This window comes from Sapajus apella, unplaced genomic scaffold, assembly GCF_009761245.1.
Source record: "Sapajus apella isolate SASKATOON/1434 unplaced genomic scaffold, GSC_monkey_1.0 scaffold148, whole genome shotgun sequence".
Classification (NCBI taxonomy): Eukaryota; Metazoa; Chordata; class Mammalia; order Primates; family Cebidae; genus Sapajus; species Sapajus apella.
Window position 1 is genome coordinate 2,222,805 of NW_022437088.1, and position 16,297 is coordinate 2,239,101.

The 16,297-nt window shown below is 52.9% G+C and overlaps 2 protein-coding genes across 2 annotated transcripts; one reads left to right on the top strand and one right to left on the bottom strand.

Annotated features, from left to right (window-relative positions):
- Positions 1-518: 518 nt before the first annotated feature.
- On the bottom strand, positions 519-3,564 carry LOC116541050 (protein S100-A7-like). The gene is made up of 3 exons (XM_032264905.1): positions 3,245-3,564; positions 1,618-1,774; positions 519-743 (listed from the first exon to the last, which is right to left on the bottom strand). The coding sequence occupies exons 2-3, from the start codon at positions 1,756-1,758 to the stop codon at positions 579-581; spliced, it is 306 nt and encodes a 101-aa protein (XP_032120796.1). The 5' UTR covers positions 1,759-1,774; positions 3,245-3,564; the 3' UTR covers positions 519-578.
- Positions 3,565-11,287: 7,723 nt separating this feature from the next.
- On the top strand, positions 11,288-15,736 carry LOC116541051 (protein S100-A15A). The gene is made up of 2 exons (XM_032264906.1): positions 11,288-13,059; positions 15,377-15,736. Exons 1-2 carry the CDS (start codon positions 12,910-12,912, stop codon positions 15,551-15,553), a joined length of 327 nt encoding a protein of 108 aa, XP_032120797.1. The 5' UTR covers positions 11,288-12,909; the 3' UTR covers positions 15,554-15,736.
- Positions 15,737-16,297: the final 561 nt, after the last annotated feature.

Sequence of the window (16,297 nt, forward strand, 5' to 3'; positions counted from 1 at the left end):
ACAAGGACGCAGCCCCAGGAGCCCAGGCCACAGGACAAGGGAGTCCATCCTCAGGGCACTGCTGAGCCTCCCATTCACAGCCACAGTGGCCCTGAGCCGGATACCCTCCAGGATTTCTGTTTCCCCAGGCCCTGGAGAACAGCTGGGGTAGGAGCGGGCGGGCAGGAGCACACTGAGAGACGCCAGCTCCTTCTCCCTGCAGTATCTGAACCCAGCTGAATGACCCTGGTCCTTGCTTGACAAGGAGGAGCATTGCTGTGACCTGGCGGAGGCTTTCCACCGACTTCCACCTGGAACCTGCCGTGGTGGCTGCATCTAGGGAGAGGGCCAGAGGTGGACACCAGGACCTGTGTGAGAGGCAGCTCAGCTCTGCTGGAAGCCACAGGAGGGACATTGCTGGAGGGACATTACTCCTGGGTGACTCACTGCCTGAGAGTCGGGGGATTCTCCAACAAACTTGACCTGGAATTGGTAGTTTTGACAACGTCAGTCACAAAGAGAGGGACATAAGGCAAGTGTCTCATGGCGGGACACACTTTATTGTTCTGGGGTCTCTGGCGGCCCTGGGTGGGGCTGGATCACTGGCTTCCCCCGGAACAGGGCTGCACTCCGTGGCTCTGCTTGTGGTAGTCAATGGCTATGTCTCCCAGAAGGGACAGATACTCAGAAAAATCAATCTTCTTATCCCCATTCTTGTCCTTTTTCTCAAAGGCATTGGCCAGGTAATTTGTGCCCTTTTTGTCCTGTGGAGAGAAAAACATACAAACGAGAAAAATTCAATCACAGACAAGTTTTGGGGCTGGGAGAGGAGGGGAGGAGTCAGAGACAGAGACACGTGCCTGACAGCACAGGGCGCGTCGCTGAGGTTGGGGTGAGGATGTCCGTGTTACCCCTGGAGTTCCCTTGGGAGACTTTTTGACAAAAACCTCAGGGTGGGAGGCAGGTCCTGTCCCAAAGCATTCTGTTAAGTGACCTTGGCAAGGGGAGTCTCCTGCCCCAGCCTCACTCTCACCTGTCCCCAGCCTTTAAGGGCACTACCTACCTTAGGTCTACCCCAGGTAGACCTCCTCTTCTTTCTTCTCTGACCTCCTCTCCTTTCTACTCTTTTTCCACCAAACTCATCTTTCTGGGTTCCCTGTTCTTGGTCATCTAGACCCTTAGGCACCTAGTAGCCCACAATACTTTTCAGATTTGCTAATGAGTTTTGTTTATTACAAAGAGGGGTATGGATTTCAACTAGCAATGGAACTTCTAGTGCTTTCCTATCGATCTCAGGGATGTTGACGTGGGGCCTTCGGGAAGCAGGACCTGAGCATGTGAGTTTAAGTCTCACAGAGAGAGGGTCAGTGAGCGCTGGGAGGGACTGTGCACTGCCCGCGAGCTGCACTCTGCTGACCGTCTAATAACATCTTTATATCTGCATAACCCTTTACCATTGTCAGACTTGTCCCCCTGTCATCCTTAGATCCCCATAGGGTCCAAGCAATAAAGCCCTATTTGCAAACGAGAAATTTTTGAATCAGAGGATGAGGGTGACCTGTCCAAGGTCACAGAGCAAAACGTATCCTCAGCCATGCCAGGGCCCAACCAACATTGAGAAGCTAGACCCCGACTCACACAGGCACTGAGGAAGTTGGGGAAGTTCTCCTTCATCATCGTCAGCAGGCTGGGCTTGTCAATCTTGTCGTCACGTCCGGTGTATTTGTGAAACATGTTGATCATGCCCACTATGGACTTCTCAGCTTGAGTGCTGCTCATCTTTGCTTTCAAAAGGCTTCAGAAAACAGAGACAATCGTTTCTTTCCCTTCCTTAGAATTAAGGTCTCTATGTGAAGGTGTAGAAAGGACAGCTGAGGAGCGAGTAAAACAGGGCTGAGATGGAGCAGAAGGAACTCGACTTTTTTAATGTGATGAGGTAATTTGCTCAAACATGGGAGGGTCGAACCAAGTCTGAGACCCGCCCCATCCTGGCCGGGGCCAAGAGGAGATGTAGCTGGAAGGCCAGCTGTGGGCGGTGCTTTGGAGAGCTAGAAGCAGGAAGAGACGGGGCCAACAGCACGTGGAAGAACTGAACCCTCCTGAGCTGGGACCCCCAGCCACAGCCGCACATGGCAGACCCCACTCCTCAAACAGGACCAAATCCATCTCCTCCACCTTTACCGTCGGGGTGAGAGTCACAGGGGCAGGACAATGGCCTTTGACCTGGTCTCTGACCCTCCTGGGCTGCTTGAGGAACAAGACACCGTGGGCCCCACCTTGACTCAAGTGCAAGCCCTGCCTGACACGGTGTCTGCAGGCTCCAGGTGCACATGTGAGTGTGGACATGAGTGTGAGCTGGAAACACAGCCCTGTCCTGAGCACGGGGGCCCTTCCTGCATTCCCTTGGGAATGAGAAACAGGCACGGCCTCTGTTACGTGGAACAGAAATGACTTCCTGGTTCTTAAGCTGTTGAATGGGATGGGAGTGAGGTGGGGGTCCCTTCATGTCTGCTCTTGGGAATTATCTGCACCCTCTGAATCACCAAGGCTTGACTCTTTAAATAAAAAGTTCTGACTTTCCAAAGCAGATAGTCTGGGCTGGCCTGCACCCAAGCCTGAAAAATAGGACAGTGCAGCTCTCACTTCCCACCCTTTCCAAAGAACCAGAAAATGACCTTGGCTAACGCGTGTAGCATCTGACAATAAACCCCCATCACCTCCCAACGCAGGAGAAAGCGCCGTGCCGGCAACTGACTAAAAGGAGCCACCCAAAGATTTTTGAATCTGAGGCCAAGGCAAAGGACTCAGCCCAGTTTCAAGGATAACTGAGACTTTGTAGGTCCCAGGCCTGGGGCTTTGAAGAGCCCCCAAAGCATTCACAAGGGACCTTTATCCCTGCACCCTCTGTGGGGATGGAGCTACAGAGGGGATTCAGAACCCCAGACCCCAACAAGAGGATGAATCCAGGGAGGAGAAGACAGGGAGGAAACAGAGGGTGCTGTGCTCAGGTCCCACTGGGGACACTTCCACAGGAGTTGTCTCAGGAGACCCCGTAGGAGCAATGGGCAGGGCTGGTCCAGCCTCCTGGTTCTACAGAGGAGCGCTCTCGGGCTCCAGTGAAGGTCGCACATCCCGGCTGGTGGCAGAGCTGGCCTAGACCCTGGATCCTGAGACTTCGTCCGCAGCCCTTCCCCCTCCTGCAGACAGCACAGCAGGCCAAACACTGGGCACTGCTAGAAAAGGCAGAGGGGCAGGTGAGACTTACCAGAGCTGGGACGTGTCACCAGGGGAAGGATGCGTGAGATGTGTGCGTTTGGACGAACAGCAGTCCCTTTATAAGGCTCAGCGTGGCTCTTCCCAGGGGCTGGAAGGCCCGGGGCCACCTCTGTCATCTGTTTCTTGCCCCACATCAGGTGGGTGGGACACACCCAGCAGACTCTGCTCAGGATTTCTGGCCAGAGTCCCAGGTCACCAGGTCCCACACCACCCCAGAGACCGCACTGGGGCCTTCTCTGGCTCAACCTTGATTTGGGGGTAAGGCAGCAGGTGCATGTGTAGTGGCGGGACAGCAAGTGGAGGAAAAGAGCGCTGGGGCTCTGGACCCAAAGAGGATGGAGCTTCAGCCTCCAGAGCAGCATGGTCTGTCTGCTCCATCTCCTAGTCCTTTCGCACACTTGCTGTGACGGCCTGTTCTACGACCCCTCCATGTCCTGCGCGTTTTCACGTCCAGACATCAGGAGCCCTGCTGCGCCTGCATCCTCCCCAGTCCTCTTAGTCCTATGAGGCAGGCACCGCAGCCTCTATTTTTGGAAAGAAGTTGAGGTGTTTCCAAGTTTACTCAGCTAGTAAACACAGCAAATCACCATAGGAACACGGAAAAGCCCGAATCAAATCCTTACTCTCATCCCCTCTGCTCTGTCTTGGGTCACATCAGGGCCTGCCCTGTGGGAACTCAAAGTCCAGGGAGTGAAGCAGGGTCACCTCACTGCCAGTCATTGGTCAGCCCCTCACAGAAGCCCTGGATCCAGGTGCGGGGACTGGGGTCAGGGGTCTCCCTCTCTAGGTTGAGTGGTGGGGTGACCCCCATGGAATAAGCCTGGAGGCAGGGAGTGAGCAAAGTTCTTTCCTGCCCCAAGGCGGTAACTTCCCAGAAAGTCTCCAATGTTTTTCTTCCTCTATGCAAAACAGCCTGTGTAGGAGTTGGGCGTTGTGCCTTTGGCCATAATGTGCCCTAACCTGCTGCGGAAACGTTGACCCAGGTAGGGGCTAGGAGGTTGGGATGGCGCAGAGTCCCTGGGGCACGGTGAGGAAAGAGAGACGGTGAATCGCTGAAATGGGTTCTTTTTCTGCCGCCCCCTTCCAGTGTTCCTTGTGTGCTGCTGGAGAGTTCCGAGTTCATTCAGTGCCGGCCCCTTAAGCACTCTGGGGCTCCACAGAGCCGATGTGATATCTTCCTAGGTGGGGCCTATTTTCTCCACCCATCATATCCCTTCAGCTTCCTTCTCCATCAGTCCTCATGTAACCAGGGGCACCTGCTTCTCCCTCTCCCACTTCTCCATATAATGGTGATATTATTTTAGTGGCAAAAGATACACACACACACACACACACACACACACACACACACACACACACACGGAATACTCAACCATAAAAAGGAATGAAATGATGCCTTTGCAGCAACATGGATGGAACTGGAAGCCATGATCTTAAGTGAAATTACTCAGAAACACAAAGTCTAATACTCCGTGCCCTCACTTATAAGTGGGAGCTACATCATACGTACAGTTGGAGGCAGAGAGTAGAATCACAGCCACTGGAGACTGTGAAGGGCGGCAGTCAGGAGGTGGGTGAAGGATGAGACATTTTTAGTGGTATAATGCATGCTATTTAGGATGGGCTACATTAAAAGCTTGGACTTCACCGCTGTGCAATCTATTTATGTACATTTGTACGCGGGTTTTTGAGGAGACATGTTTTCAATTCTTTTGGGTAAGTGCTGAGGAGTGTGATTTCTGGATCCTATGGTAAGAGTGTGTTTAGTTTTTTAAGAAAGCACCAAACTGTCTTCCAAAGTGGCTGTACTATTCTGTGTTCCTGCCGGTAATGAATGGGAGTTCCTATTGCTCCACATCCCTCTTCAGCGTTTTGCGTTGTCGGTGTTCCACATTTTGGCCATTCTCATAAGTGTGTACTGGCATTGCACTGTTGTTTCAATCTGCGTTTCCTTGAGGACATATGATGTGGAGCATCTTCTGATATGCTGATTTGCCACCTGCCGTATCTTCTCTGATGAGAAGTCTGTTAAGGTCTTTGGCCCATTTTCTCATTGGTTGGTTTGTGTCTTATCATGGAGTGTAAAAAGTTTTTTGTATGTTTTGGATAACACTCCTTTGTCTGACATGTCTTTTGTAAGCATTTTTTCCCAGTCTATGGCTTATCTTTTCATTCTCTTGATGATGTTTTTCACAAAGCAGAAATTTTTAATTTTAAAGAAGTCCAGCTTACAAATTCTTTCTTTCATGAACTATGCCTTGGTGTTGCATCTAAAAAGTCATCACCAAAACCAAGATGATCAAGTTTCCTCTTATGCTACCATCGAGGAGTTTTGTAACACTGTGTTTTGCATTTAGGTCTGTGATTCATTCGGAGTTATATATCATCACCACGTAGGAAAAAAAGGAACAGAAGTAAAGCAATACAAAAGAAATCAGGGACAACAATATTAATGCAAGACAACAAAGAGTTCTAAGGAAAGGAATAAACGGGAAAGAAGAATAGTTCTTACTGATTAGTGTGCAAGTCACCAGGATGCAACAGTCTGACACTTTTTTTCTGTTTTCTTTCTTTCTTTTTTCCTTTTTTTTTTTTTTTTTTTTAACAGAGTTTTGCTCTTGTTGCCCAGGCTAGTGTGCAATGGCATCATCTCTGCTCACTAGAACCTCCTCCTCATCAGTTCAAGCTGTTCTTCTCCCTCAGCCTCTCGAGTAGCTGGTATTACAGGCACATGGCACCTGTTTTTTGTATTTTTAGTAGAGATGGGGTTTCACCATGTTGGCCAGGCTGGTCTTGATTTCAGGTGATACACCCACCTCAGCCTCCCAAACTGCTGGGATACTAGGTGTGAATCACCGCAGTAGTCTTATCCTTATACACACAACAACATAATTTTGAATTATATAAAGCAAACATAGAAAGAAATACATGGAAACGGACAAACTTATAATCACTTGGCAGGTTTTGGCAGAGTCTGCCCAGGTCTCAGTAGGGTAGTCAGATAACAAAACACCAGGAATGGTGCAGAGCAGGGCGGGCAGATGCTGCCACAGCCCAGAAGCAGCCCCAGACATAAGGGCACCGTGGATGACCATGGCTGTGTCTAATTAACATTAATCTCCAGAAACGGGTGGCCAGCTGGTTTTGGCTTGAAGACCATAATTTGCTGATTCTTGGTATAAAATATTTGAAGGACACACTTAAGTTTATTCATACACACATGCATTCATAAATTTGTGCCCAACCATATAGAATATACATAAATTTCAAACGTATTTGAGACATCTAAAAAACTGATCATTTGTTTTTGCCAAAATCAGAATCTTAGCAAATTAGCCTAATAGAGTCTTATCTTTTGCACCTGCTGATCACAGTGAACCCTGTGAGCCCTTCCCCTGTGTCATGTCTGGAACAAACACTCCATAAACCCACCCTGCCCCAGCACGCATCCAGCCTCCCAGCCGCCGCTGACCACCGGGGAGAGCTCACAACAGGCTGGCCATGAACAGGAATCTGGCTGGTTGATATGTTCATCTCCTCCATGTTTTTGGGGAGCTCCCCTCTCCTCAGTCTGAGGTAGAGGCAACTCACTCCTGGGTCTCTAGAAAATCTCAAGTTGCTGGGGAAGAGGACAGGAAGCCATTTGTTCTGTTTGCTGTATTCTATCCATTCGTGTTTTGAGTGCCGACTGTGTTCTTGGCGAGCAGGTGTGGGGGTGTCAGGGAGATGGAGTGGATGTGGACGGTGCTTTGAGCCATGCTCCGGCCCCAGGAGGGAGCTCCACTAAGCCACTGTGTGGTGAGTGGGGTGGACAGAGCCGGGAGCCCCCAGCTCCCCAGGCAGTTCAGTGGTCACTTTCTCTGTGAAGCCTTCTCCAGGCAGAGCCACCATCCCCATGTCCCTGCACATCTTGGTGACAGCCCTGGCCACACATGTGCTATGTTTGATGCCACCCGCCCTTGGCCGTGTGCCCCCAGCCTCCAGCGCAGAGAACTCCGTACACGTTGGCTGAACTAGCAAGTGAGGCAGGTGTCTTCAGAAAGGTTCAGATAAAGTGTGTGGGAATTCTGAAGAGGAGAAATCGCTTTTCAGGTGGGGGAACCAGGGGAAGCTTTGTCGGGCATCCTTTCAATAGGACGTGGAGCACTGCCAGGAGTAGAGGGGAGGACAGAGAGAGCCACAGGGATGTTCTGAGACAGTCAGCTCTTCTGTTTGGGGCCCTTCTGGGTGGTGTTAACCGGCTGCATCCCTGGACTCAAGCGGCAGTTGGGGGAGGGGGACAGAGAGAGAGAGAGAGAGAGTCCCACAGCGTTCACAAGAGATTATTAGGACTCAGTTCTGCTGTCAGCCATCCACACTGGAGGATGAGAACACCCAACTGCAGCCTAGAGCCTGTGGTCCAAGGGAGGGCAAGGGTTAAAGAAAGATGCAGAGAGAATCGGAGGCTCTACAGCAACGCAGGTGTTATGTCCGGCACAAGACCTGAGGAGGTGGGGGAGCAGCCTGATGCCACAGCCCCCTGCCGCTTACAGGCTGGGGTAATTTCTAGGCCTGGGGTGGGGGTCTGGGCGTGATGGCTTGCTGCCTGGGAGGCTATTGATAAGCTGCTTATGTGATCAGGTGGGTTGGACCTTTTTATGGTGGGACGTGACAGGCTGTTTCTTGGACCTTTGCCCAGCAGGTGTGGTAAGGATGTTCCTGTGCCTGGCAGTCGGGACGTTAGGGACGTTTCTCACGGCCAGAATCTCCATGGAATGTTTTGCTGTGACCAAGGTCTGTGAAATGGCAGGGGGCTTATAAAATGATGAGGTTTTGGGCTAACACCCACCATCCTGTCTTGAATGGGTTGGCTGGAACTGTTGACTGTCCATTCTGTTATTCTGATAAAGGGGGTTACTTTCTCAGAGGCCACATACACAGACAGTGCTGGGAAGTGACCCATGAGTACCCTGAGAAATTTACCTGTTCAGCCGGATTTCAAGTTGGCAATAAACATTCAGTCAGAAACCCAGGTGAAACTCTGGCCCTGAGAGCAGAGAATTGTTTTTCTCTTTCCCAGAGTTCCACACGGTGGCGCCACCGAGCACCCACTTCGTCCTCCTGGTTGCCAGAGGTGGTTCCACGTGGCTGGGCCGTCCTTGCCGGTTCCCGCCCTTCTTTAGGCTGTCTGTCCCACATGGGCAGCAATCTTACAGCTTTTTGAAAAAGAGATCCTCACCAAAAGCTTCTGAAGGGCAGAGGCTTTTCTTATTTCATTTGCATTCTTCTCTCTCTCCAAGGCCTACCAGAGAGCGCTGCACAAAATCGTAACGGGGGGGTGAAATTGTTAATGGAGTTGGTAGAAACAGGAACAAATAAAAACAACTAAATTTTAGTAATGGGGAATTAAGTAAATCTTGATTCATATACACATGGAATCCCTGTGATGACACGAAATGGACATTTGGTCTTTGTCTCTGTTCCTGACACTGAGCATCTGAAACCCTTGGGATTTCCTGAATGACACGGGTGAGGAAGCTCTTTTTCTATTCATAACAAGCTCTTCCAGCCACACTGAGTTTGTGCTAATGCCGTGACTCTTGGTGGACCCCTAGATAGCTGCAGGATGGGGCTGGTTGCCAGAGGAACCAACCATGTGATTAGAGGGCTGGAGCTTTCAGCCCCACGCTGGGCCCCCAGAGAGCAGCTGCAGGAGGACTTCGCTCACCAGTGGCCAATTATTCAATCAGCCATGCCCAAATAACGTGACTGCCACAGAAACCACAAATGATAGGACTCAGAGAGCTGTCGGGTGGGGGAGTGTGGGGTGCAGGGAGGGTGGGCATCTGGAGTGGGCCTGGGAGCTCCATGCCACCCCACTGCTCTCTTAGTCAGAAATTGAATATTATCCTTCTTGAGGTCTTTCCAATCCTTGAGGTGTCTAAAATCCTGGGTATGGGCAGGAGCGTGGGTGGGAGTGCTTTAGGGCCAATTTCAGGTAACCTCCCTTCTCAGTTTCACCAGAAAGCGCTACTCCGCTGCTGTGGTGGCTTCTGTATGTCACAGGGCATTGCTTTCAGTAACTGGTCTGCACACCGAAAGACATGCAGGCCATGTTTGTCAAGGTCACAGTCTTGCCCTGGCCACGGGTGGTGGGGTTGTGACATAGGAGATGCATGTTTGGCACCATGTTGGTGGTTTTTTTCTAAGTACAGTACCTGAAGTTTTGTCTGGATGTCTGTCTCCACCTACAGACTATGAGTTGCTGGAAGGCAGAATGTTATTCATGTCTGTCCCCTTTCTCCACAGCACCAAGCACGGGTGCACCTAGCACCTAACCCATGGCAAAATTCTGATAAACATTAAGGAAGAGTTGACATTGAAATGTATAAATAAAAGTAATTTAATGGCTAACAATAATGGATTCATAAGACAAATTTTGATATGTGCAAACAGATGATCGCTATGTACTCACTAAAAATCAGGCTCGCATTCATGAAGCATGTGAGCTGTCCACAGCATAACATTGAGTAAAACGTGCAGCTACAGCACAGCTGTGCCCCCCTGGGAATTGGCATGGTGTAGGGGGGTGTTTTGTCCCAGAGCGAACAGAGTGAAGAGGAGCGCAGTCTGCCCCACCATCCCCAGCCACAGGTCAGAAATGAAGTTTCTTCTGAACAACAAGCTATTTGTTTATCCAGCAGTTGTCCAAGGGTGGACCATATGGGTATACCAAGTTTGTTCATTAGACAGCTTTAAGGTTTTGCTTTTATGTTTGTTTCTTGGTTATAGATGCTGCAGTGGTGGACATTTTCCTGATGATTTTTTTTCCTAACATCTGCTTCATTAATTGTTTTGGGATAAATTGCCAGGGGAATGATGGCTGAACCAAAGAATTCAATACAGTTTTTTTGTGGCTCTAGCTTGGCAGGGCTGATAAATTCAAGCCATGGGGAAGTTATTATGTTAAGTCAATGAAGACTCACCCAGCAAACTGAAAAATGTGTTGGCTTCAGTATCTACCTATGATTTTCTCTCCAACCTTCAGGGATGCAGATAGAGTCTCTGGTTTAATGACCTATCGTTTGGTGCCCCCTTCTGGAAGACTCAGTCATCAGCCTGTGTGGGCCTTCCCAAGGGAGCTGTGTGGGGTGAAATGGGGCCAAGGAGAAGGGGCCGGCTGGGAGAAGTCTTGTGTTGGGGTGAGGTGGCAGACGGGACCCCACCTGTCACTCAAGGGCCCAGGTACCATCTGTAGGCATGGGGAGCCTACAGGCCTGGCCCCCTCAGAGTAGGGTCGCTGATTTGCTGATAAACAATTTGTTTCTACCACTGTTCTTTCACCTCCATCCATCACCCAAATGATTAAAAAAATCCTCTATTAGCTTCCTTCCTTGTTCGTGTATGGCAGCCTTGCCCTGGCCCCGGCGGTAGGGGTTGTGAGGTGGGGGATGCATGTTTGGCACCACGTTTGTGGTGCTTTTCTAAGTACAGTAGGTTGGAGGTTTGGCTAAGATGTCTGTCTCCACCTGCAGACTATGAGCTGGATGGGACAAAGTTGCAACTGTAGCTTGGCACGGGGTCTTCGGATCTTGTCTCCCTCCTGCCTCTCCAGCCTTGTTCCTTCTGACTTCTCATGGGGCACCCTGGGGGCTCCGTCCCCTGAGTAGGTCGTGCTCTTTCCACCCCCAGGCCTTTGCCTGTGCCATGTCCTCTGTCTGGACCTCCTGGCCCTCCAGTCCTCCTTGCAACTCAAAATGTCTCTTCAAGTCCCAGCTGAAATATCACCTCCCTAAGGAAGTCTCCCTCAACTTCCCAGGCAGAAGCTGTTCCTTCCTGTGTGCCCAGAGTCACTCAGTTGGCTTGCATGTGCCTCGTGACAGTGTGTGACTGTCCCCTCACACGTCCCCACCCTGTGAGCTGGCCCTGTGTCTCATGCATATTGCCTAGCGGAAGGCCTGGCACACTGTAGGTACTCAAGAGTATTTATTGAATGAATGAAGGAATGAATGTGCTTCATGACAGTGGAATTTGGGGGTTCGCTAATTGAGGGAGGACATCCCAGGGAGATGTAGTTAAGTGTGTGTCTCACCCCACCCAAGCCCTTGAGCTGGGAGGATGAGCTCTGAGGGAAGGAGACAGATAATGGGACCTTTTGTGATTCTTAGATGCTTCAGATCCTGATCCGAGGGAAGTGGGCCCCTAAAACATTAATCTTAGGAAGTTAAGTGTTGTGATGTCATCTCAGGAATGCAATTATAAGGCTCGGTCCTGCTGCAGAAGGACATGTGAAGCGACAAACACTGGCTGCCAGAATTGGAGGTGCTGAGGATGGGTGGGGTGTGGGGCTTGGCGGCCGGTTCCCAGCTCCCACAGCCGCCTCTTGCCTGAGCGCTGGGGTATCTCTGGGATCAACTACAGGCTGGATCTGCGGATTCGGAACCTCACCCCAACAGTGACAGGTCAGTGCCTCTTCCAAGAGAGTTGAGGGAGTGGGTGTCTGGGTTGGGTCTGTGCAGGTTCTCAAAAGCAGAGGTGGGCAGCTTCCGTGTTTTGGAGAACATGCACAGTGTGGATGGGCATCTCAGCAGCACAACCGTGGCCCAAGAGGGAGTTAGGATCGGAGCTGAAAGCATGCCTTTGGGCTTGTTACCAAAGACGTGGGTTTGAACGCAGCACCGGGTGGATCAGTTGTGTGATCTTGGGGAAATTGTTTATCCTCTCTGAGTTTCAATTCCCCCTTAGGAAAATGGGGGTAATGGTGCCTGCCTCCTCTGACCCTTGTGGGTGTTACATGGGATATGGGGTAATTTGCATAAAGTGCTCACTGGGTGCCTGGCTGGCTCCATGAGCAGTGGAAGCAGCATTGTCCTGACTCTTATCTGGAGAGTCCAGGGAACACAGGTGACCTGACAGGGTGATCTCGTCAGGATCTCCATAGGAGGTGAGGACTGGGGGGTCACAGGCATCAGAGCACCCAGAGAGGCTGCACAGAGCCTCCAGGACGGCCACGGGATGTGAGGGCTGAAGGGTGGTGCTGATGGCACGGGGACTTCCTCTGGAGAGGGTGGCACAGTGCAGTGGCGGCAGGAGCAAGGGCGGGATCCATGTGCTGTCTATGGATTCAACTGGGAAGGAAAATAATGGCTCAAGAGTAGGGTGGACTTTTCTGTGTAGGGCAGTTAACTCTAATATTCTGTTTGTTGCACAAGACAGTTTATGATAGTGCGGATTCTGCCTTTTCAAGGGTTTAAAAATATTTCTATTGGAAAACAGCCCAAACCCTGTCTTGCCTGAGTCTTTAGTTTCTCCTCATTCTTGACTGCAGTAGGCTGGAGGGAGGAGGAGGCAGCTCCTGTGCCCAGGAGGCCCTCAGTCCCAGAGAAGGGACAGAGCCCTGTCCTGAGACTTTCCAGGAAAGCTTCTTGCAGGGCAGTGACTTTGAGTCACGTTTTCAAGGGGTCAGATGGAGTATAGGGACCCCGGGGGCCTGAGACTAGGTGCGGGAATGTGGGCAGGTACAAGAGGGCGGAAGGTTCTTGGAGGAAGCACCATCTGCTGTGGACCGGCTGGGACAAGGCGCTGCTCTCTCTTCCCAGACTCTCCACTGTCCCCGGCGGCTGCACCCCCACACCTCCCGTTGTGCCCCCTGCCTGGGGCTAGGGCCCGCCCGTCATGACAGACACCCCAGTGGAGGAATCTCTCTTCCAGATCATCCGCTGCTTCCACCAGTACGCGGCCCTGCAAGGCGACGTGGAGACCTTGTCCCTGCAGGAGCTGCAGGCCCTGCTCATGGACAATGTGCCCCGCTTCATGGACAGCTTGGTGCGCAGGGTCTGGGATCAGGGTGGGGGCTCAAGCGGGGCCAGGGCACTGGTACAGGGTGGGTGCTGGGGTGGCAAGTGAGTGTCAAAGCGAATAGTGAGGGTATTACAGAGGGCACTGTCTCTTATGAGAATTTTTTTTTTTTTTGAAATGGAACCTGACTCTGTCGCTCAGGCTGGAGTGCAGTGGTGCGATCTCTGCTCACTGCAACCTCCGCTTCCCAAGTTCAAGTGATTCTCGTGCCTCAGCCTCCGGAGTAGCTGGGATTACAGGTGCCCACCATCACACCTGGCCAATTTCTGTATTTTTAGTAGAGATGGGGTTTTACCATGTTGGCCAGGCTGGTCTCCGACTCCTGGCCCCAAGTAGTCCACCTCGGCCTCCCAAAGTGCTGGGATTACAGGTGTGAGCCACTGCGCTTGGCCCCGAGAATCTTTAATTGAGGAGACGGTGGGATCTGCGGCCACAGAGGGGTGTTCCCAGCACAGCTATGTTTCTTGTCCTTCCCCGTCCCCGAGCTCTCTGCCTGGCCTCACTCCAGCCCAAACTTAGTGGATTCCTGAAACTCAGTCCTAACCACAAACCTGTGGATGCCTCTGCCCCTCACCCGTGCCACCTGGCCAGCCCTTTGAGCTCAGCGCCTTCTCCTTGGCTGCACAAGCCTGGCCCCCCTGCCCCCATGCCTGGAGGGAGGATGGCGGGGGCTGCTGTGGTCCCCCTAACCAGGGTGGAATAGGGTGGGGTGGGGTAGGGAACATGACCTCCCCTTCTACCTCCTGTCCACAGAGCCTCTCAGACCTGGACAGGCCCAGGACCCAAATTCAGGCTTAGACAGCTCCTCAGGCCCTGCCCATCTTCTTTGTTATCAGACCCAAGCCCATGATTACTGGGCTCCTTGGGGACTACAAGGCCTGGAAAGGTGTCTGTGGGTTGCTGCTCTTTATCCATGCCCCGGGGTCTTGGGACCATCATCTCCAGAGGACTTCTGGTCCATCCTGACTCAAGGCCACTCCATCCAGGAAGACTCTCCTTCGGTCACTTCCCATCTCCCCTGCCTAATGTTGGGAAGCACCAGAGGAGACAGCCTTGCCTCTAGAGAGGGATGGAGCGAGGGGGCGGTGATTGTGGGTGGTCCTGTTTCCAGGAAACCTAGTCCTTTCTAGGGCAAACTGTGCCAGGACGGCCTGCACTTGTGGGGCTCACAGCCCCACCCGGGGCACGGGGCCCTTGGGGACAGAACCTGGGCACAGAGGGCAGCCCTGGGGAAGGTGGGCTGAGGTGAGGGAATCCAGGAGAGCCTGCCCCAGGCGGGAAGCCTCCAGCTCCTCTGAGTAACCAGCTTTGTGGGGCAGTTAAGATCACAGGAACAGGTGGCAGGGGTGGGCCCTGAGGGGACAGAGAGGCTGCAAAGCTGCCCACAGCTGCTTCCCCCAAGTGCTTTCTAAGGTTTCACACTGGGCTCCTCATGCCCACCAGCCAAATCTTGCTGAAATCTGCCTCACCCGCCCCACCCAGTGCTCATGAGGCCCGCCTTGTCTCTTCCCGCTCTGTCCCCGTGCTGTGCTCTGGCCCTGACTTCCTTCATGCGCTTCCTCCTGCCTCCAGTGCCTCTTTGCTCTCCTCTACCATCCCCACTTCTCAACCCTTAGGGCCATCGCTGTGCCACTTGCCTCGGAACAACCTGGACAACTCCCAGGCGCCTGGCTTTGTCCTTCCCCTTGTTCTGTGCTCTATGGGGGCCCAGCGCCCAGGGGGTCAGAGGTTTGCATGCTGTGCATCTTCCTGGGAATTGCCTCTGATGCGGGCAGATGCACAGGCATGCAAACCTCTGACCTCCTGGGCACAGCCCTGCAGCAGTGCTAGGGGTGCGGACTCCAGGGCCAGGTTGACTCTGCTCTTGGAGAGCTCCTGGTGTGGAGGAAGGCACTGCCCTGCCGTGAGGAAGCCCTGGCTGGGCTGTTCCTCCAGAGGAGTCTGCAGCCCAGCTGCAGTGAAGAGAGGTGTCAACAGCTGCTGATGGTGGATGCGAAGTGCATCTGGGATGCCATTGCTGCCTGGGGACTGCAGGCAGTCTGCACACACGTAGCTAGCTCCAGGCTCGGTTATGGGGACACCCGCCATGCCCCTGTCTCTTGAGCCTGACTTTGCAGCATTCGGTGTCCTGGTCACTGACTATTGGAGTGAGGAGTCATTTCCTGTAAGCCCTTGCAGGCCAGGCCAGGCCGCAGTGACCCCATCCCCTCCCAGTGGACGGTGGGGAGCCTGGCAGGGGGGCTGCCCGCCGGGGTGGGTAGTTGACCCTCTGCCCACTCCTCAGGGCCGGAAGGAGCCGTACTATATCACAGAGCTGTTCCGGGCAGCAGACAAGAACAAGGACGACCAGCTCTGCTTCGACGAGTTCCTCTACGTCTTGGGCAAGCTGGCGAAGGACTACCACCTGCAGTACCGCCGGCAGCTGTGCGCCCGCCACTGCGCCCAACACAGCCTGTACTAGAGGGGCTCAGGCAGCCTCCTGCCCACCGGAGCCTGACCTGGGAGGAGGCGTGACCTGGCGATCGGCAGCTAAATGGAGAACCCAGCTCTGTGTGTCTGTGTGTGTCTCTGTGTGTGTGCACATGTGGGTACATGTCTGTGGAAAGGACACAGTGTGAGAGAGAATAAAGCAATTTCCTACATATTTCCAAGGACGTGTCAGCACTTGGATCTAGGCTTCACCTGCAGTTCAGAAAAAGAAGGTTTGGTCCCAACCTGGGAAAGATCTGTTTTAGGTGGATGAAACAGCCCTTGCCTCCAGGGAGCCCCTGTCTGATGGGGGAGACACAGCTTCTATCTCCAGGGAAGATCTGTCTGAGGGGTGAGACACAGCTCCCATCTCCAGGGAGCCCCTGTCTGATGGGGGAGACACAGTTCCTATCTCCGGGGAGACACAGCTCCCATCTCCAGGGAGCCCCTGTCTGATGGGGGAGACACAGCTCCTATCTCCAGGGAAGACCTGTCTGATGGGGGAGACACAGCTCCCATCTCCAGGGAGCCCCTGTCTGAGGGGTGAGACACAGCTCCTATCTCCAGGGAGCCCCTGTCTGAAGGGGAGACACAGCGCCTGTCTCTATGGAGCCCCTGTCTGAGGGGGAGACACAGCTCCCATCTCCAGGGAGTCCCTGTCTGAGGAGTGAGACACAGCTCCCATCTCCAGGGAGTCCCTGTCTGATGGGGGAGACACAGCTCCCATCTCCAGGGA

Coding starts and splice junctions, on each gene's coding strand:
- LOC116541050 (XM_032264905.1), bottom strand. CDS start 1,758: ATGAGCAGCACTCAAGCTGAGAAGTCCATAGTGGGCATGATCAACATG. Junction 744..1,617: donor CCAACTTCCTCAGTGCCTGT/GTGAGTCGGGGT, acceptor TTCTCTCCACAG/GACAAAAAGGGCACAAATTA.
- LOC116541051 (XM_032264906.1), top strand. CDS start 12,910: ATGACAGACACCCCAGTGGAGGAATCTCTCTTCCAGATCATCCGCTGC. Junction 13,060..15,376: donor CCCGCTTCATGGACAGCTTG/GTGCGCAGGGTC, acceptor CCCACTCCTCAG/GGCCGGAAGGAGCCGTACTA.